Here is a 22269-nt window from a genome sequence, read left to right on the forward strand (position 1 = left end):
GGGTCTTTTGTGGGCTCTAGTGTCCCTTATATGACAGTAGACTGACAGGAAACAGGGAACAAGAGGGGGGAAGACATGCGACAAATATTGTCGGGTCCGGGAAGTCAAACCCACAACGGCCTCGCCGAGGACTCAAGGCCTCCAAATATGGGTCGCACTATCCCCTACGCCACCATGACACGCCTGAGCCGCCATATTTTATGCACAAGTCGGCATGTATAAAAGTGAACTTTGCGTCAAAGTTTGCCTAAATATACGCACACTTTTTCTGTGGCGTGAAAATGTGTGGCAGTCACGCAAACTTTTTTTGTGAACAATATCAAACTACAAAGCGTCAAAACTCAGTTCAGTTATTTAGACCATGAAGCATCAAACCCAATGATTTTTCATGACTTTAATATTTTATTGTTTAAACGTAAACGATAAAACTGAACCGCATTTGTCCTCAGACAACAAACCAAACACGCACGAAAAATAAGGAAAAAAAAGAAGGATGTGAAAACCTCACTTGAATGCAAATAGTACTTTTCCTAAGTTTTTGTCTCATAAAGATGTAATGCGTTGGTTTGAACACTGAAGAGCGTGAAATGCATCTATGGGGTAATTTCATTCTCACTAAACAAGAAAACAGGGTTGGATCAGCAGATTAACTCAAACCTGCTGATTAAAAATAATCAACAGGTTTGGTTATTTTTAAGGTGATCAAGATGTGTAGACAATCACACATCTTGATCACGTAGCTGCGCAAAATTCAAAGGTGAGTAATTGTGGAGCGTTTTGGATCTGATGGAGGACATTGTCAATGGAAGGATTCAGAGGGAGCAATTGTTCAGAGACCATATTGATCTGCTGGAAAATGTTGATGATGGTTTATTATTGTTTAGATTAATCCAGACTGATCATCCCGGAGTTCTAAGCGAAATTTAAAGAAGGAGCCGTGCAGTACCGGTACCATTGTAGCCGGAGTCATGCTTCAGTTGAGCCATGCCCGCTTTGTGAATGCGCCTTATGGACAGAAATGATCTTTATTCTGTAAATGTATAACTCATGCAATTGATTCTACTATTTAAAACAAACGTCCACATTCCCCACTCAAAGGACTCTCTGACACGCTGTCTATCTTTAAATCCCGCCTAAATGCACTACTCTTCAAAGAGGCATTTGCACAATCCTAAAAGGACGTCCATTCATCCATTTTCTTGCACCCTTGACCAGGGGTCCCCAAACTTTCTCCTGTGAGGGCCACATAACTTGTCCCTTCTCTGATGGGGGGCCGGGGTCAGTTTGTAACAGAAAAAGTGTGACGATTGTAAGAGTGCTAAACATAAAAATGTATTGTTTTTCAGAAAGCACAATCAAATAACCTTTTCTGGATTCTTCAGAGAACAAAAGTCAGGAAATAACACTATTTATGAAATAAATAATAACCAAATAACACTGGGTTCTCCACATAAAAAAAAGGGTTAGGGTCAATTATATGCATGTATAAAATAGTTACTAACTAGTAGTTAATAAATAAAGTTCATTACTAAGAAACATTTATTTTATTGCAAAAGTCCAACTTATCAAATAAAAATGCACATATATGAAAATACTCTGGTATTGTTCAGGGGGCCGGACCAAATGTGGAGGCGGGCCGCATCTGGACCGCGGGCCGTAGTTTGGGGACCACTGCCCTTGACCCTAGTGGGGTCGGGAGAGGTACTGGTGCCTATCTCCAGCTAACGTTCCAGGCGAGAGATGGGGTTCACCCTTGACAGGTCGCCAGTTTGTCGCAGGGCAACACAGAGACAGTCAGGACAAACAACCATGCACACTCACGTCCAGGGAGAATTTAGAAAGACTAATTAACTTGACAGTCATGTTTTTGGACTGTGGGAGGAAGCCGGAGAAACCACGCATGCACAGGGAGAACATGCAAACTAAGTTCAGAAAGACTCTGGGCCGGGAATCGAACCCAGGACTTCCTTGCTGCAAGGCAACAGTGCTACCAACTGCACCACTGTGCAGCCCCAAACAAGGACGTTGCAAAGGTTATTGCTTCACATGGTGGCAGACTTCCGGGTATTTATAATAATTTACATATGTATTTATGGGTAGCGACAGGGCGGACCAGCAGCTATTTCTATTTCCCGCAAATTAGGATTTATAAAGGAAAGATGCGCAGCCACGTGTGCACGGCTTTATACATCCGAATTTTTTTGTGCACCGCATTTTTCTAAATTCGTCTATACGCTAAATTTTAGTGTGAAAACTGCAGACTCTTTTATGCATGAGGCCCCTGGTCTTCAAAGACTTGAATTGGACTTGAAAACTTATGAACATGTTTGATTTCAGAATTATAATAATTATTTAGTAGCATGAAAAAAATACCTATGATCTTTGACCATTTCTTTTTGTGAAGTCTCTCTGGACATTCGAGAGTTCTGGTTCTTGTCTTTTCTTCAACTCAGACCACAAGTGTTCATGTCTGAGACTGGGACTAAAATTATAATGGATAAAGGTTGATTTTGTGTCCATCAAGCCTTACTGTGGCCTTGAATCATTGTCATGTTAAATGAATCAAAGGTGGCCTGTTTTCAGTTTACTGACAATCCCCTCATTTACCATTTACCCTGGGTAGAGGTGAGGTAAGTATGTCTCCTCATTCAGCTCAGGAGTCTCGTGTATAAAAAAGTGTGCAGCTTTCACACTAAAAATGGGTGTAAGGACAAATTTTGAAAAGTGCAGTGCACAAAAAATTTCAGATGTATTAAACTGTGCACATGCACATGGCTACCCACCTTTCTTTTATACTTCCCAGTTTGCATAGAAATAGATCGCAGCTGCTGGTCTGCCCTGTTGCCACCCATAAAAATACATATGTAAATTAGTACCTGGAAGTTTGCCACCATGTGTCCCACCAACCATGGCAACAGTCCCTGCTTATAGTAGTTTAAGTGGAAATGCTTGTTTGAGCAGTAGAGTGTTCGTTCAGTCAGGATTTAAAGAGAGTCAGCGTGTCAGAGAGTCCTTTGTGTTGAGTGCGAAATGTGAAAGTTTATTCCAAATGGAGGAATCATATTGGACCAGGCCAACATGCCAATACATTTTATTTATTATTAAGTACTTTGAACTGCCTTGTTGCTGAAGATGTGCTATTTAAATAAAATTACCTTACCTTATTAGGCACTTTTGCTCATATAAATTGCACATTTACAGAATGGAGATGCTTTTTAGTCACAAAGGCGTATTCACAAAGTTAGCATGGATGGACTGAAGGATGACTGACCTAACAGCAGCTCCAGCTGCACCATATTGTTAATGCATAGCTCCTTCTATAACTCTGGGGCTAGTTCGGTGCAGAGCTCCAGGATGATCAGTCTGAGAAATCTGAAGGATAATAAACCATCAACATGTCGCAGCAGATCAGTATGAACACCCACTCCCTCTTTATTTCAATTGCAGATGTTCTCCATCAGTTCTAAAGCATTCCTTGATTGCGTTGCTACTTATATACTACTTCTGATTGTCTGCATACCTGATCACTTTAAGAATAATCAAACCTGACCTGTTTGGAATTAATCTGCTGATCCGACCTCATTTTCTTTTTCAGTGAGAAATTACCCCACAGATAACATCTCGGTTTCCATGGTAGCCCTACATGGGTTTCCCCAGATAGTTTCCTATCATCCATGTAGGGCCACCATGAAAACCATGGATAAAACCATGTGGGACCCATATTGTAGGCCTCATTTATCCCATATTGGGCTCACCTAGGTATGCTGCCTGGGTCTATATGCGCTTTGGCATGTAGAAGGAGGCACAGTGCATCTTTATGTGACAAAAACTGAGGAAATTTACTATTTACATTGGAGTTAGATTTTCCCATCCTTTTATTTTAATTTTATTTATTTTGTGTGTATGTTATGTTATTGTCTCAGGATAATTGTGGTTTAAGTTAAGTTCAATCGTTTAAGTTAAAACAATAGAGGATTTTTTTTTTTTAATTGGTTTGACCAGAGGTCACTCTAGACTTTTTTGTTCTCCATCATTTTGATGGACAGCATAAAAAAGATCTGCCATGTACTATTTTTAGCTGTCAAATTATAATTATATTAACATAGGCTATTCAGCCACATTTTTATGTGGTTTATATTCACCTAATTGAACCATAAATCCAGATCCCATCACACATAAAGCAGATGAACGCATCAAACTTTTTCTCCGTAGTGACAAAAACCACTGATTTATAACAAATGAAATTAACTCCATTTAAAATAAAACTATTAACCAATATAAGAGAAATTTGCCCTTTCTTGCATTTTGACAGAACTAACAGGAACCAAACTGTTGATAGATTTGTATCATGGAGAATTTATGTAGCAAACAGTTTACTCAACTTTATATTATATCATATTTAATAGATATATCTGATAATAAATTATGGTGCTACTAATATTTTTGTGACAGATTTCTGCTCGTCCTGCATTGGAATAGAATGGTTTTCTGGACACAATTCATCACATAGACTGTGGACAGTAATACTGGATTGTATTACTGTTCAATCCAGTAATACATATCAATTAGCAGCAGTATGAAAGACGTAAAAATAATTAACTACACTACATTAAGAAATTATATTTAATCCTCGGTGCTACATGAAGCTCATTTTGAAACAGGTAAATCAAGTAAATGAAGTCCAATGATAGGTCTGTATAAGCTAAATGTGAGAATGAAACGTTTCTCATACAGTACAGTATATATATATATATATATATATATATATATATATATATATATATATATATATATCAGCATGCCAGCAACTCAATGCATTTAGGCATGTAGCCATGGCCAAGACAATCTGCTGCAGTTCAAAGGCAGCATAAGAATGGGGAAGAAAGGTGATGTAAGTGACTTTAAACGTGGCATGGTTGTTTGGTGTCCGACGGGCTGGACTGAGTATTTCATTAACTGCTGATCTATTGGGATTTTCACACACAACAATCTCTAGGGTTTACAGAGAATGGTCCGGAAAAGAGAAAGTATCCAGTGAGCGGCAGCTCTTTGGGCGCAAATGCCTTGTTGATGCCAGAGGTCAGCGGAGAATGGCCAGACTGGTTGGAGCTGATAGAATGGCAACAGTAATTCAAAAAACCACTTGTTACAACCGAGGTATGCAGAAGAACATCTCTGAGCACACAACACGTAGAACCTTGAGGTGGATAGGATACAGCAGCAGAAGAACACACTGGGTGCCACTCCAGTGGCTGTTTCTGTTCTTAGAGTCAGATAAGAACAGGAAAGTGAGGCTACAATTCGCACAGACTCACCAAAATTGGACAATAGAAGATTGGGAAAACGTTGCCTGGTCTGATGAGTCTCGATTTCTGCTGTGACATTCGGATGGTAGGGTCAGAATTTGGCGTCAACAACATGAAAGCATGGATCCATCCTGCCTTGCATCAATGGTTCAGGCTGGTGGTGCAATGAGTTCACTGAACTCAAATGACCTCCACAGTCACCAGATCTCACCACATCCCAAAGACCACCTTTGGAATGTGGTGGAATGGGAGATTCACAATATCACATTAGCTTGATGATAATGTGTTTCACCACTTTAGCATCACGCAGGATCTGCATGATGCTATCATGTCAATATGAACCAGACTCTGTGATGAGTGCTTCCTACTGGAAGGTACTCCTTGATGAATCTACACCACGAAGGATTAAGGCAGTTCTGAAGGCAAAATGGTATCCAACCCAGTACCAGCAAGGTGTACCTAATAAATTCGCTGGTGAGTGTATATTGACATATAACTGTACATCAGTTTATGCCAAACGGAGTGACAATAATAACGCTAACCATGCTCTTTGCAATGAATGAATCTGGTAATTATAATAGTAATCTAAATATAATGTTAACTGTTAGCAGTTTAACTGACATAGAAACTGAAAAAGTAACAAAGCTTGTATCACTGGCACATCTTGTGGCCATGTCTGTACATGCATGTTAAGATCTGTAGCTTTCTTTGAGCTGGAAACAAAAACTCTTCTACAAACATCTTGAGATTTCATTCCTGGATTGAGGAGCAGACTATAACACCACCCATACAGAGAAAAATGACCAGGAAAACATTTCTACAGCAAACCACACTGCATCCTAGGTGTGTGAATGTGTGGACAGGTGTGGATAGGTGTGAATAGATAAATGATTGGATGTAATGCCCTGTGTGTCCTCTGAACTTCATAAAGTTCTATATAAGTACAGGCCATTTACCATTTTAATTTACCCAACATACCCTGGACATGGAGTTTTGAAGTGTTGGTACCACTTTGGCCTGATTTGGAGTGGATGGTTGTTGAATGAACAGGGCAGGGACCTTCTGCAAAAATAAAACATGACCTTCAGGTAAGACTCTTTAAAGTGAATCAAGCTGACAGCATAGTGAACAAACCTTTTCCAGGTCAAGCAACAGAGTTTGAAGCTGTTCCACCACATTAAACACAGTGAGTGTCTCCTCAGCCTTCTCGGGGAGACAAAGGCCTAGTTTGCATTTCTGAATCTCTACTACTGTATGTCTCATTGATTGGATCCTCTGCTTAATCTGTGCACATGAGAACCACCAGTTGGAAAACAGATAAAAAAATTATATCTTCCTGAAAAAAATAAAAAACAAATTTTATCTGTGTAGATGTTTGTTTGGAGAGCTCACTTTGAGATAATCCTCTGTGGGGCTGGGAAAAATCTCTGGGGAAGAGAGCAGGGTCTTAATCTCGGCGACATCATTCTCCATTCTGCATACTTCCTTCTCCATGGCCTCGATCTCCTTTAAAAACACAGTTTATCAGTGTCAGTGTAACTGGAAAGGCAAAGTCAAATTGATAGGGGAGGTAAAAGATAAAATCCAGTAAAAAGATCTTGAAGATTGAGCCATCCGATAACATTATTATCGCCATATTATTATCTGTACCTCAAATCTAGTTATTTTCATTGTAATACATTAACTAATACTTAGAAAAAACAGTATTCAGGAAGAGTTTGTTCTGAAAATTAACACTGGAAGTAGACTTTAGCAATCTAATATAGTTAATAATAAGTTAATTATTAGGCTATCACCTCATGTAGAGATTAGCCATGCCTGTTGTAGCATACCAACTGTAAACATTTATGTTGTGTAAAAGATGGACAGAGCAAGGCGAGAGTTGGCTCAAAGCTTTCGACTTGTTTATTATTGTCATAATAGCAATCACTAACAACTGACATAGCAACTGTCACGACAGTTGGCTGTCACCAACCTCACTTTCAGCAATCTTTTACACCAACTGCTGTATTAATCAGCATTTCCTAGCTTGTGTTGAAATAACAAACCCCACAGAAACCACCTTTTAATTAAGAGAACTAACAGTAAGATAATATTTCAATATTGGGGTTAATGAGTTTCAACTGTTTTGTTGCCTGTAAACGTTGAGTAAAAATTAAAAGGAGATTGTAAAAGCACAAAAAGGAGACCTTTGAGTGCCTTGGACCAGAGAGTCTCCATTGTGACTGGGCATTGAAAAAGTTGGGGTTTCTTCACTGTTGAAGACAGTGTGTTTCAGAAAGTATGTGTGAGAGTGTGTGTGTATGTGTGTGTGTGAGACACTTCAGCAATTATAAAACATAAGATTTAGCAATCTTATGTTTTATAATTGAATCTGACTTACTTATCATTGATGAAAATTCAGAAAGTTTTTTCACAGAGTAAGGTAGATAAAGTAATTATTTTTATTCTTCCTTTTTAAAAAATGAATAGTGTATTATACAGAGAAAGTTGATGTTACGATGATCCAATCAAAGGTGGGAACAAGTATGAGGAATAAGGCCAGATTTGATTAAAAAAAATAATAAGATTTGTAAATAGGTTTTATAATTTTGTTAGCATGATATAAATAATCTACAAAAGTCCAATTTATTCTGTGGTGAAGAGTCAAGCTTAACAATGAAAAAGTAAGGTTTAAAGAAGTAGAGCCAGCAAATTGTTAGACATTTAATTTATTTGCAGTGATGAGATAGAGTATGTTACATTTGAAAGGTAGAGTACTCTTGTCTCTAGGCTTTTTAGATGAAGGCTAGTTTGTAGAACCAGTCCATGATTAGGTTATCAGAAGTAAGTGGTTAAAATTAATAATACAAAGCAACATCTTAAACCAGCAGGTCACAGAACCACAAAAGAGGAACACCAGACTGGGTAAAATAGGGAAGCTAGTTATGTTTCCAGACTACAGACACACAATTAATGGTCAGAGGTGTTCATAAAGACACACAGGAGACATGTCCTCATAAGGATCAACAATGAGTGGGCAGTGAGACTCCCTGCTGACCTCTGTGACACAGGCTCATCAGCCGTAGGAGGTCTGGCTGCCTGACAGTAGTGGGGTGAGCTCGTCAACAACACTTTATGTCTGTCATGTTTTGTGGGTTTAGGTGGTGAGGTAGACACGTTATGGAGAATAATGGTAGTTTTAATGGTGAACAACGAAGAGTACAGAGAAGTTCAGGCAGCACAGGTGAGCATAAAGGCAGTAAACTCAAATGCTGGTAGCAGTGTAGACAATGCGAGACAGCTAGACAGTTGAGACAAGGATCCGACAAGGAGCAGGGAACCATCGTGGTGAGTCCAGAGGCTGGCAACCTCGCAAACCTCACCGTTTCTGGCTGGATCCTTCTGTCATGTTTTTGTTTTGGTTTTATTTGACACTGAGAGTGCACAGAATATTTCATAGTGCATATCTAAAATATAAAAAATTCAGCCTGAAAAATTGGTATACCTTGGCACAGTTTTACACCCAAGAGGACACAAGGAATGTGTATCAATGCTTATTAAGGTCTTTGAACTATTGAAATAGGAAGTTAGAATTTTTAGAAGGGGTCTCAAGAATTGACGGACTTCAGCTATTTGCAGGGCGGTTGTAGTTCTTAACCCTCGCAAATACCAGGCGGTCCACTGCATCAGCAAAAAAATCAATTGGAAATAAAGCCTGAAGTTTCAACAGAAGATTTGCAATTTGAGGATAATGTATTGTTTATGTCAAGTTACATGACGGCACCTAAAGGTACAGGAAGGATAAAATCTCAGACTCACAGCAGCTGCGTGCTCCAGCTGAGACAGGGGGGCTGTGAAGCTGCCATGAACTTCTGACACTCTGTGATCTGCTTCCAGCAGTTGGTCGTGGAGTGCGGTGACATCACAAACCTGCGACATTTCCTCTAGGACTGAGATGAAGTTCTGCAGTGTTGACCGGATCTGCGATGCATCACCTAACACAATCTATACCAAATGCACAGTAATTCACTCTGAAAACATATCTCTTACATCGTGGGACTAATTATGATACAAAAAAATCATAATTGATGTATTCATAAAAAAAGGAGAGAACATAGCAATATGTAATGACCTGAAGAGCATGAACGTGGCTCCTCAGACATTTAGCTGTGGTGTATGTGCAGGGAGCAGCAAGCCATGACTGAGCCTCAGTCATCCAGCACCTGGAGCTCTTGATCATCTCTTGATGTTCTTGAAGCCATGTGTGTATCTGATTAAGGATGCAACAACTTTGCATGGTTAATAACTTTCACAGTATAGATTTCACAGAGTCTAGTAAAGCCTAGTTCTTAAACCATCTGCTAAGATAATAAGTAAGTCAAACATGACAAAGACATAAGAAAAAGTAGACTCTTTCCCCAGTAGCCCAGAGCCACTCCAGCTTTTCTTGATATGGATTTAAGGAAATGTGTTTGCAAATTCTCAAATAAAGATACCACTGTATTTTATTTGGATATTATGCAACAAACCAACACAAAGGGAACCATAACTGTATAATAGGAAGAAAACAATAATTTTGAAAGAGGACATTAGAAAGGTGTGGCCTACCTCAGGGAGAGCTGTTGAGATGGTAGCCTTTCTAATAGATCCTCAGATGCTCTTACCCTCTTTTCAACCTTTTTTCCCATGTATACTATTCACCACAAAGTTCAGACAGGAGGTAACTCTCTCAGTCAAAGAGCTGCTCTCTCTGAAGACATCTGCATAAACTGGATTACAACAGCTACTAGAAGAGCTGATGAGGAGATTCAGAGGCTGCAAGGCTGACGTTGAGCTAAAAGCTAAGTTAGCAGTGACACAGCCAGAGTGACAGAGACATAGCCTTTATGTTGTCTACTCCCATCAGAGTAATGGGGAATGTGAATTAACTGCCCAACAAGATCCCTGTGCTGATCACACAATCAGATTTAAGGAATGCAGCTTATCTTCTCTGAAACAGGGCTAACTGATTTTGCACTTGAGGCCTCACTAATACATTACGCCAGCATCCATCTTGATTGGGTTGCCCTTGTAAAAGACTCTTCCCTGTTTGCAAATGCACAGAGTCTGTGTGTGACTCTGGAGGTCAATGTGGTTCTCAACAAGAACAGATGGCCTTCAGGAGCAAAGATAAATAGGATATGAAATCAGAATAATGGGACATAAAATGCTTTTTGAGTAAAGTGGAGCAGAAGCTGAATTAAAACATAATCTGCATCATATCAGCCTTCCCTCTCCTCCGTCTTGTCCTAAACGTGTGCGTAACCGCTTGTTTGGTCTGGCTCTCCAATTACCTTAATGATAGATCAGACCATACTACAGGCTTAAGGACATCTAATATTGGGCTCTGCAGCACACAAGCACCTCAGGAGACTTTGTTGTCCCCTCCCCTCTTCATACTGTGCATCTAGACATTTGCTACAACTTTAAATTATGCAACATTGAAAAGTTTCTATCCACCACAACCATCATGGGTTGTATCAGGGAGGACAAAGAGGAATCAGGTGCAAATCTTTGGTATGAAGTTTAATAAAAATGGTACCTGCATGATAATTGATTTTTGTGCAGTTGCTTGTACCATTTTTTCAGTTTATCTTAATGCTGTCCAAAGTCAGACCTCAAGACCCTTTACCCTGCATGTTTTAGTTCTTTCACTTATAACACCAGATTCAAATGCTGGTTCATTAGCAGGCTTCTGTTAAAGATATGAAGACATTTATGGCAGAGTTAGGTTCTCAGCAGCCTATGCTTTGAATATCTCCCAGAGCTCTGATTAATCTATTGTCTGAACATAGAATCAGGATGTACCAACTGCAGACCTACAAAACATTTTGATATGTGTGGTCAAAAACTATATTTGACCACACATATTGTTTGTGTTAGGAACACATATATGTGTTTAGAAACACATAAACACCATCATCCACACATTATGGTGGCATCATCATATTGTCGGGATGCTTTTCTTCAGCAGAGACAGGGAAGATTGTGAGAGTTGACAGGAAAATTATTTTTTTACTCATGTTGCAGGGCAGACAACTCATGCATCCCAAGGTACTCTACAGATATGATTGTGCATGCACAAACTGTTAAAACTACAACTGCATTGTATACAAACACAAACTTTGATGTTGTCTATATAATGTTCAAATTTAGCTAAAAAGTAGATTATCTTTCAAAATGAATGAAACCTTGCCACCCACAAAACAAGTGATGGTAATGCAATGTTGAATTATGGTCAAAAAGGTTGATTTTTGATTAAGGTCGACAACCAAGCCCGGATTTTAGCATGGGTTTACCAGGGCTGTAGCCCAGGCACCCAGCACTTTGGGGGCACCGATAGATGCTTTGTATTTTTATTATTTGTTATTTTCTCCTGTGATTTATGTACAGTCTGGACATAACTTGAAGTTGGTCTTTCTCAAATATGATCATAGGACATTGTTGGACAGTTTGCTGAGGGCAGCAAAAAACTGTCAGCATTTTTTGCAGTAGATTTATGAAGCGCATTCAAAATAAGAAGAGGTATGGTTATCCTGCTAAGCAAGTACAAACTGTCAGAATTTTGTTTTGCTTAAGAAAGAAAAAGGACATTGTCAGATTATTAACGGAAGAGAAAGAAAAAATTATTACTATTTTTTTTGTCCATTTTGCCCACCACTAAACTGATGACTAGAGGACAAACATGAAGGTTCTGCATTCATATAGCCCTATGCAAGCTCTAATGCAGTCACCAACATGTCCCACCCATGTGTTATTTGAGTGACATTATTGAACACATTCATTTTAATTTTGCTGTATTAATTAAATTTAACCATAAAACAAAGTTATATTTGTGTGACATAGCTGAGATTGATACGTGCAGCAATGTTAATTAGCAACAATAATGCTTCCAAAAAAAGTTCCAAGTCTCATCCATACGTTCATACCCCCCCCCCCTCCTCCCCCATCTCCACTGCAGACAACAACACCTACCCCCAGCTAACAGTGACTACAGGCCAGGTTGAGAGACAGTTGGAGCGATTACAACAGGGGAAGGCTGCAGGACCTGATGGCATTACACCACGGATCTTGAAGACCTGCTCCATCCAGCTGGCCCCTGTACTGGCACACATGTACAACCTGAGCTTGAGGCTGGAGAGAGTCCCGCTGCGGTGGAAGACATCACATGTGGTTCCTGTTCCCAAGAAGCCAAGGCCAGTCAACCCAGAGGACTACAGACCAGTTGCTCTCACATCTCATGTGATGAAGGTCATGGAGAGACTGGTCCTGGTCCAGCTGAGGCCTCAGGTGAGGACGTTTCTAGACCCCCTGCAATTTGCCTACCAGCCCCACTTAGGAGTTGACGATGCCGTCATCTTCCTGCTGCAACGAGCACTGTCACACCTGGATGGTGGAGGAGACACTGTGAGAATCACATTCTTTGATTTCTCCAGTGCCTTCAACACCATCCAGCCTCTACTGCTGGGTGAGAAGCTGCGGAGGATGGGTGTCAATGACTCAGTGATCTCCTGGGTGACTGACTACTTGACAGGCAAGCTGCAGTTTGTCCATCTGGGCAGTGTCCTGTCTGATGTGGTGGTCAGTGACGTAGGAGCTCCACAGGGAACTGTGCTTTCTCCCTTTCTCTTCACCTTGTACACCACTGATTTCCAGTACAACTCTGAGTCATGTCACCTACAGAAGTTTTCTGATGACTCAGCGGTTGTTGGATGTATAAGGGATGGAGGGGAGGGGGAGTACAGGACACTGGTGGACAGCTTTGTGAAGTGGTCTGACCAGAATCACCTGAGGCTCAACATTAGTAAGACCAGAGAGATGGTGATCGACTTCAGAAGGAAGAAGATACCTTCACGGCCACTAAAGATCAAAGGAGAAGTGGTGGAGGAGGTGGAGGATTACAAATACCTGTGAGTTGTAATCGGCAACAGACTGGACTGGGCATCTAACACTGACGCTGTGTGCAAGAAGAAGGGGATGAGCAGACTCTATTTTTTAAGGAAGCTGAGATCCTTCAATGTGTGCAGCAAGATGTTGGAGACCTTTTATCACAGTGTTGTTGCCGGTGCCATCTTCTTTGCTGCTGTGTGTTGGGGAAGCAGCATCAGAGCCAGCGACTCTAATAGACTAGACAAAATCATCAGGAAAGCCGGCTCTGTACTGGGACTAAGGCCGGAGTCCCTGGAAACTGTGGTGGAGAGGAGGACACTGAAGAAGGTTCTGTCTATTATGGACAATAAACAGCACCCTCTCCACCACATAGTGGACAGACAGCGGAGCACCTTCTCACATAGGCTGCTCCAGCTCCGCTGTCGTAGGGACAGATACAGGAAATCCTTCCTGCCACATGCCATTTCACTGTACAATAAAAGCTAAATAAATCATTGTTCTGCACTAATCAGTCCAATTTTGCACAACTGCACTGTGGCACACTTGCTGTACATATATTTACATATACATACTGTATCTGCATTTTTTTGAATCTTTGTAAGGACTGCTCTAAGCTGCTTTTTATATTGACAGCATGTTATATTTTATTTTTATTTTGTCTACAATTGCTACTCAGTGGTGGTTGTGTGTGTCTTGTCTCTATGCTGCTGTAACTGCGAAATAATTTCCCTGCTGGGATGAATAAAGTAATTCTATTCTATTCTATTCTATTCTATTCTATTCTATTCTATTCTATTCTATTCTAAAAGAGGATTCATTTTCCTTCCACTTTCCAAATCATGCACTACATTCTGTTGTTTTATCATATAAACTCCCAATAAGATAAAGTGAAGTTTGTACAAACGTCAGAAAGTTCAAAGAGCATAAATACGTTGTAAGTTAATGTATTTAAATATAATGCTGGCATGAACATAAGCTGCAAAGTCACATGAATACAGGACTGTGAGATTTTAAACTTACTCATTATTACTTTATGTCATCATGTTTTACAAAAGAGGCAATAGGCAGACTGAAGGGTTATCAGAAGGCAGCTTCTCACCTTGCTGAGTAGAGTTGTCCTCTGTTCTGCCTGTTTGGCTACTTGGGAGTGAAGCTGTTGCACCTCCACCAGTTTCTCTGTAAGGATCAGCACCTCCTCTGGCTTCTCCAAGTCCTGCATCTCCACTTCGAGAGCTGCCAGTCGGGAGTGCCAAACATCCAGCTCATCCCATACACGCTGAGCACAGATATAGCTGCATTTATTTAAAACTTTTTTTATGGTGTTAATTTGTACATAAAATGAAACTGATCAGATATTATGATAAAAAGCAGAAATAGCTGCACATTTCTCTATGGGACTTTACTAAAGCAAAGTTATTACTTTACTAACCCTTTAACAAAATCATGTCAAGGTAAAAATAAAGGCAATTTTATTTATATAGCACATTTTCAGCAACAAGGCAACGTGCTTTACAGGAATTAAAATGAAATACAAACAAAATAACAAACCAAAGAAAAGAAAAATAATCCAATGTTGATATAAAGTATGTAAACTAGGTGCTCCTGTTCAGGGTTACTAGATAAGTATCTTCTGGTTTAATTCCATTTCTGGGTTGGAGGGACAGAAGTCTATAAAGTAGTTGCTAAGGTAGTCTTTTCTGGATTCTAAATTTGCACTAATCCCTGTTCTGGGTTGCTAAACTAGATACTCCTATTCATGGTTGGAAGATAAGTATATGTAAGTATCTATCCATCCACCCATCCATAAATTTTCTTTACACCCTTGTCCCTAGTGAGGTTGGGAGGGGTGCCTATCTCCAGCAAGACGTTTTGGGTGAGAGGCAGGGTACACACTGGACAGGTCGCCAGTCCATTGGAGATAAGTAAGTATCCTCTGGTCTAATTCCTTTTCTGGGTTGGAAGAATAGGAGTCCAAAACGTAGTTGCTAAGGTAGTTTTTCTGGATTCTATTTGTTCTAATCCCTGTTCAGTGTTGCTAAATAAGTGTAAGTAAGTATTCTCTGGACTTGCTAAGTATGCTTTAAATTTGTAAAAGTAATGAGTACTCCACAGTTTCTAAGTAATAATAAAAACTAAGTGTTCCTGTTCTGGAAGAATTTTATCTGGATTCTAAGTTCGTTCCAATTCCTCTCTCTGCTTAATAATCTAAAAATTTAACTAAGAAGTATAACATTGGTCTAAATAGTGAGTACCGGTTCTCTACAGATTCTAAAAAATAAGGTAAAGAGTGACTAAACACACTTAGAATCTCTGGATTCCAAGTGTGTTCTAATTCCTTTTCTGGGTTAAAAGTAAGTACTCAACAGTTTCTAACAAAATTAAATAAAAAAAGGAAAGGACACATTAGGGCGCATAGCAACATTTAGGAAAAACAAAGACACGAGTGAAGGTGGTGACATCACGGGGCCATGAAACAATGTTGCACACTCTCCTGGCAGAAATCCAATACGATGTTGTTATCTAGTCATGATGTCCTTGGGAGCACTCATCTACACAGCTGCATGGATAACAGAGGGGGTGAAGTGGAAAGGATCATTATGTTTACATATCTTCAAGGAGATTTGAAATATGCAGACCTCCCAAGGCAACATGGGAAAAGCCAATACAGATACAGAATGTCTTAAGTCGGGTAGATTATAAATTTCTACCCGACCTAAGATTTGCATATTTCAAATCTTCAAGGAGATTTGAAATATGCAGCCCTCCCAAGGCAACATGGGAAAAGTATACACCCTGTGCATGCAAAATGACAATAAAGTCAGTCTAAGTCTAAGTCTAAGTCAATACAGATACAGAATGTCTTAGGTCGGGTAGATTATAAATTTCAGTCTCTCCTAAATTCTAACAATACATCTCAGTTCCCAATTATCCAAATTAGCGTGGCCACTCCACTGAACCGAAACTAGCACCTTCTCCAAGATCAATTCCATTCCGTTAGTGAGTTTTATAGTCCTCAGCTGGGCTGCGAGTCTCAGCAAGACTTGCATCAAACTTGCGTCTCTGTCCACACGAACAGTCTGACTGTTCGCTAGTTCGGCCAAGTCCATCACAAATTTGTCAATAAGCGAGCCCGCTCAGCAGAAATCATGTTATCATGAATAAATCAAGGGTGTATCCCATTAGGTATGTCCCCGCAGGACAAGAGGGCTCTCCTGTGCCCATTGAGAGACTGGTTGAAAAAATCCGTAATTTTGCACATCCTCCCTTCCTTTTGGAGGATGTGCAAAGAAATTCTCCAAAAATAGAGAAAAGACAGCACAAAAACAGAGTAAGGAGGGCAAGGAAGGGAGCAGAGGAAAAATGCGTTTGCCTTTCCCGAGAGCAAGGGGGTGGGAAGGGAAATTCTTCTTTACCTATTTTATGGCAATTAGTCTGTTAATTTCACTGGAAGAAAATAATGTCACCCCTGAAGAGACTACCTCCAACACTATTCCCGTCTCTCTCACTTTAACTCACCTTTTGTGTGATCTTTGCTTCAGTCACTGTGGGGCTTCTCTCCTTCATTCTGTTCTGAACAGATGTCAGGCTGACCTGGATATCAGACAGCTTCGTCCCCAGCCTGTGGACAGCACCACTCCTCTCCACTGCCTCTGCCACCTCATTGATCAAACAAGAACAAATATCAAGATCCAAAGCAGGGACAGGTCACTAACCAACTTCACTCCTATCCTTCAGCTACTTGTGTTATCTTAGGTAACTTCTCTTGTTTTTGCACATATTTCATGATCAGAGGAAAGACATACTCCATTACAAATGGTTTTAGGGGTAAAACTGACCAGCAACATAGTAGTCCCATTAGATTAATTTAAATAAAATGGATTTTCAAACCACCTTTCCAGTGTTCTGATCATCTGTGCTACCTCATCAGATTTTCCTACCATAACACAAGAGTGGGTAATCTAAACTGTTGTTCGGCACATAAGCACAAACAAGAGTCAGAACCTGTCCCCCCACTCATAGGCGGAAGAAGACTACCCTCTCATTTACTGGTGTGAACCCCAATGTACAGGCCACAAGATGGAGGGCAACAAGTACGCCCGCTCCTGCTCTGCGCCTCTCACCAATGGCAACTCCAGAGTATCCAACCCCTCTTAAGAAGACTGGTTCCATAACTGTGCGTTGAGGTGAGGCAGACTACTTCTAGACGGAACCTCTTAACCTTACACACTAACTCAGGCTCCTTCCCCACCAGAGAGGTGACATTCCATGTCCCAAGAGCCAGCTTCTTTAGCCGAGGATCGGATTGCTACTTGGCCACCACCCACCCCACATTGTACCTGACTCCTTTGTCCTCTCCCGCAGGTGGTGAGCCTATGGGAAGGGATGCCCAAGTTTCCTCTTCAGGATCCATGGGTTAAAGCCTAGCCACCAGGCGCTCACCAATGTGCCCCACCTCCAGGCTTGGCTCCAGAGTGGGGCCCCAGTGATCAGGGTGAGGGAACACTGTCTCCAATGATCTTCTTCATCATAAGGGGTCTTCGGGCTGCACTTAGTCTTGCTCCTCACTTAGGACCTGTCTGCTTTGGGTGGCCCTAACAGGGGGATAAAGCCCCACAGCATAGCTCCTAGGACCACTGGGACACTCAAACCCCTCTACCACAATAAGACCAAATTTACAATAGTATATTAATTAGTACTTGGGTAGGTGTGTGGGTGGGTGGGACCAGGAGGTTCATGAAAAAATTATTATCCCTAGTGGGTGCATGACTGCTCTGAAACCAAATGATGCGAGTTCACTCACTCAAAACAGGAAATGTGCTCCCATGTAATGCAACCAAATTGGTTATTTGGCTGTCTTTTTGTTATTACAGAATTCTTCCAAAACTAGCAAAATTACAAAAACTGTAAAAAAAAATACATCTGAGCTATTGCTCAATGATGTTAGCAACAGTGTTATTAACTGTGTTCTGTAAAAAATAAGATTATATACAGTACAGACCAAAGGTTTGGACACACCTTTTAATTCAATGAGTTTCCTTTATTTTCATGACTATTGACATTGTAGATTCACACTGAAGGCATCAAAACTATGAATAACACATGTGTAAATATGCACTAAACAAAACAGTGTAAAACAACTGAAAATACCCCTTATATTCTAGTTTCTTCAAAGTAGCAACCTTTTGCTGTGATTACTGCTTTGCACACACTCTGCATTTTCTTGATGAGCTTCAAGAGGTCGTCACCTGAAATGGTTTTCACTTCATAGGTGTGCCCTGTCAGGTTAATAAGTGGGATTTCTTGCCTTATAAATAGTCATGAAAATAAAGAAAACCCATTGAATTAGAAAGGTGTGTCCAAACCTTAGGTCTGTACTGTATATATATATATATATATATATATATATATATATATATATATATATACAGTAGATATATATGGGGAGAACAAGTATTTGATACACTGTTGAAGAAAACCCATTGAATTAGAAAGGTGTGTCCAAACCTTTGGTCTGTACTGTATGTATATATATATATATATATATATATATATATATATATATATATATATATATATATATATACAGTAGATATATATGGGGAGAACAAGTATTTGATACACTGTTGATTTTTCAGGTTTCCCCACTTGCAAAGCATGTAGAAGACTGTAATTTTTATCATAGGTACTCTTCAACTGTGAGTGATGGAATCTAAAACAAAAATCCAGAAAAATACAATGTATGATTTTTAAATAATTAATTTCCATTTTATTGTGTGAAATAAGTATTTGATCATCTATCAACCAGTAAGAATGTTGGCTCTCACAGACATGTTAGTTCTTCTTTAAGAAGCCCTCCTGTTCTCCACTCATTACCTGTATTAATTGCACCTGTTTGAACTCGTTACCTGTATAAAAGACACCTGTCCACACACTCAATCAATCAGACTCCAGCATCTCCACAATGCCCAAGACCAGAGAGCTGTGTACGGACATCAGGAATAAAATTGTAGACCTGCACAAGGCTGGGATGGGCTACAGGACAATAGGCAAGCAGCTTGGTGAGAAGGCAACAACAGTTGGTGCAATTATTAGAAAATGGAAGAAATACAAAATAACGGAAAATCTCCCTCGGTCTGGGGCGCCATGCAAGATCTCACCTCGTGGAGCATCATTGATCTTGAGGAAGGTGAGGAATGAGCCCAGAACTACACGGCAGGACCTGGTCAATGACCTGAATAGAGCTGGGACCACAGTCTCAAAGAAAACAATCAGTAACACTCTATGCCGTCAAGGATTAAAATCCTGCAGTGCACGCAAGGTGCCCTTCCTCAAGCCAACGCATGTCAAAACCCGTCTGATGTTTGCAAATGACCATCTGAATGATCCAGAGGAGGAATGGGAGAAGGTCATGTGGTCTGATGAGACAAAAATAGAACTTTTTGGTTTAAACTCCACTCGTCATGTTTGGAGGAAGAAGAATGATGAGTACAACCCCGAGAACACCATCCCAACCGTGAAGCATGGCGGTGGAAACATCATTCTTTGGGGATGCTTTTCTGTAAAGGGGACAGGACGATTGCACCATATTGTGGGAAGGATGGATGGGGCCATGTATTGTGGGATTTTGGCCAACAACCTCCTTCCCTCAGTAAGAGCACTGAAGATGGGTTGTGGCTGGGTCTTCCAGCATGATAACGACCCAAAACACACAGCCAGGGCAACTAAAGAGTGGCTCCGTAGGAAACATCTTAAGGTCCTGGAGTGGCCTAGCCAGTCTCCAGACCTGAATCCAATAGAAAATCTTTGGAGGGAGCTTAAAGTCCGTGTGGCCCAGCGACAGCCCCGAAACCTGAAGGCTCTGGAGGAGATCTGTATGGAGGAGTGGGCCAAAATCCCTGCTGCAGTGTGTGCAAACCTGGTCAAGAACTACAGGAAACGTCTGATCTCTGTAATTGCAAGCAAAGGTTTCTGTACCAAATATTAAGTTTCGTTTTTCCGGTGTATCAAATACTTATTTCACACAATAAAATGGAAATTAATTATTTAAAAATCATACATTGTATTTTTCTGGATTTTTGTTTTAGATTCCATCACTCACAGTTGAAGAGTACCTATGATAAAAATCACAGTCTTCTACATGCTTTGCAAGTGGGAAAACCTGAAAAATCAACAGTGTATCAAATACTTGTTCTCCCCACTGTATATATATACACTGCTCAAAAAAATAAAGGGAACACTTGAACAACACAATATAACTCCAAGTAAATCAAACTTCTGTGAAATCAAACTGTCCACTTAGGAAGCAACACTGATTGACAATCAATTTCACCTGCTGTTGTGCAAATGGAATAGACAACAGGTGGAAATTATTGGCAATTAGTAAGACACACTCAATAAAGGAGTGGTTCTGCAGTTGGCACCACAGACCACTTCTCAGTACCTATGCTGTCTGGCTGATGTTTTGAATGTTGGTGGTGCTTACACACTCGTGGTAGCATGAGACGGACTCCACAACCCACACAAGTGGCTCAGGTAGTGCAGCTCATCCAGGATGGCACATCAATGCGAGCTGTGGCAAGAAGGTTTGCTGTGTCTGTCAGCGTAGTGTCCAGAGGCTGGAGGCGCTACCAGGAGACAGGCCAGTACACCAGGAGACGTGGAGGAGGCCGTAGGAGGGCAACAACCCAGCAGCAGGACCGCTACCTCCGCCTTTGTGCAAGAAGGAACAGGAGGAGCACTGCCAGAGCCCTGCAAAATGACCTCCAGCAGGCCACAAATGTGCATGTGTCTGCACAAACGGTTAGAAACCGACTCCATGAGGATGGTATGAGGGCCCGACGTCCACAGATGGGGGTTGTGCTCACAGCCCAACACCGTGCAGGACGCTTGGCATTTGCCAGAGAACACCAGGATTGGCAAATTCGCCACTGGCGCCTTGTGCTCTTCACAGATGAAAGCAGGTTCACACTGAGCACATGTGACAGACGTGACAGAGTCTGGAGACGCCGTAGAGAGCGGTCTGCTGCCTGCAACATCCTTCAGCATGACCGGTTTGGTAGTGGGTCAGTAATGGTGTGGGCTGGCATTTCTTTGGAGGGCCGCACAGCCCTCCATGTGCTCACCAGAGGTAGCCTGACTGCCATTAGGTACCGAGATGAGATCCTCAGACCCCTTGTGAGACCATATGCTGGTGCGGTTGGCCCTGGGTTCCTCCTAATGCAGGACAATGCTAGACCTCATGTGGCTGGAGTATGTCAGCAGTTCCTGCAAGATGAAGGTATTGAAGCTATGGACTGGCCAGCCCGTTCCCCAGACCTGAATCCGATTGAGCACATCTGGGACATCATGTCTCGCTCCATCCACCAACGTCACGTTGCACCACAGACTGTCCAGGAGTTGGCGGATGCTTTAGTCCAGGTCTGGGAGGAGATCCCTCAGGAGACCATCCGCCACCTCATCAGGAGCATGCCCAGGCGTTGTAGGGAGGTCATACAGGCACGTAGAGGCCACACACAATACTGAGCCTCATTTTGACTTGTTTTAAGGACATTACATTAAAGTTGGATCAGCGTGTAGTGTTATTTCACTTTAATTTTGTGTGTGGCTCCAAATCCAGGCCTCCATTGGTTAATAAATTTGATTTCCATTGATGATTTTTGTGTGATTTTGTTGTCAGCACATTCAACTTTGTACAGAACAAAGTATTCAATGAGAATATTTCTTTCATTCGGATCTAGGGTGTGTTATTTGAGTGTTCCCTTTATTTTTTTGAGCAGTGTATATATTCATCATGGTGAGGCACCTGTCATGGAAAAATAACATATAATGATAAAATAATATATATTGCTATTTTCACCCTGTGGTTTGTACTATAAAGCTGTAGTCCCCATCCCGGGCCACGGACCATATTATTTGAGTCTGGAGAATCTTTTATTTTGAAAATCCTTTAACCAGATTGTCTCGGTTACGTCTTGCTTGCCAACACTGGGCCCACAAGCAGCAAAATGAGTAAGAAACAGATCATATGTTTTGGAAAGTTTCTTTGCGTAGG

The 22269-nt window shown here is 40.9% G+C and overlaps 1 protein-coding gene across 3 annotated transcripts in view; it reads right to left on the minus strand.

Moving 5' to 3' along the window:
* The window catches only part of LOC102219109, a 314558-nt gene that overhangs the window by 7223 nt on the left and 285066 nt on the right, over positions 1–22269 (minus strand). For all 3 annotated transcript variants that reach the window (XM_023352126.1, XM_023352127.1, XM_023352128.1), the window contains 7 exons: positions 16734–16874; positions 14317–14493; positions 9421–9558; positions 9108–9293; positions 6699–6812; positions 6441–6590; positions 6285–6368 (listed from right to left, as the gene is read on the minus strand). In XM_023352126.1, coding sequence (XP_023207894.1) covers positions 6285–6368; positions 6441–6590; positions 6699–6812; positions 9108–9293; positions 9421–9558; positions 14317–14493; positions 16734–16874 — 990 coding nt within the window. The remainder of the gene's footprint in view (positions 1–6284; positions 6369–6440; positions 6591–6698; positions 6813–9107; positions 9294–9420; positions 9559–14316; positions 14494–16733; positions 16875–22269) is intronic.

This window comes from Xiphophorus maculatus, chromosome 19 (genome assembly GCF_002775205.1).
Source record: "Xiphophorus maculatus strain JP 163 A chromosome 19, X_maculatus-5.0-male, whole genome shotgun sequence".
Lineage (NCBI taxonomy): Eukaryota > Metazoa > Chordata > Actinopteri > Cyprinodontiformes > Poeciliidae > Xiphophorus > Xiphophorus maculatus.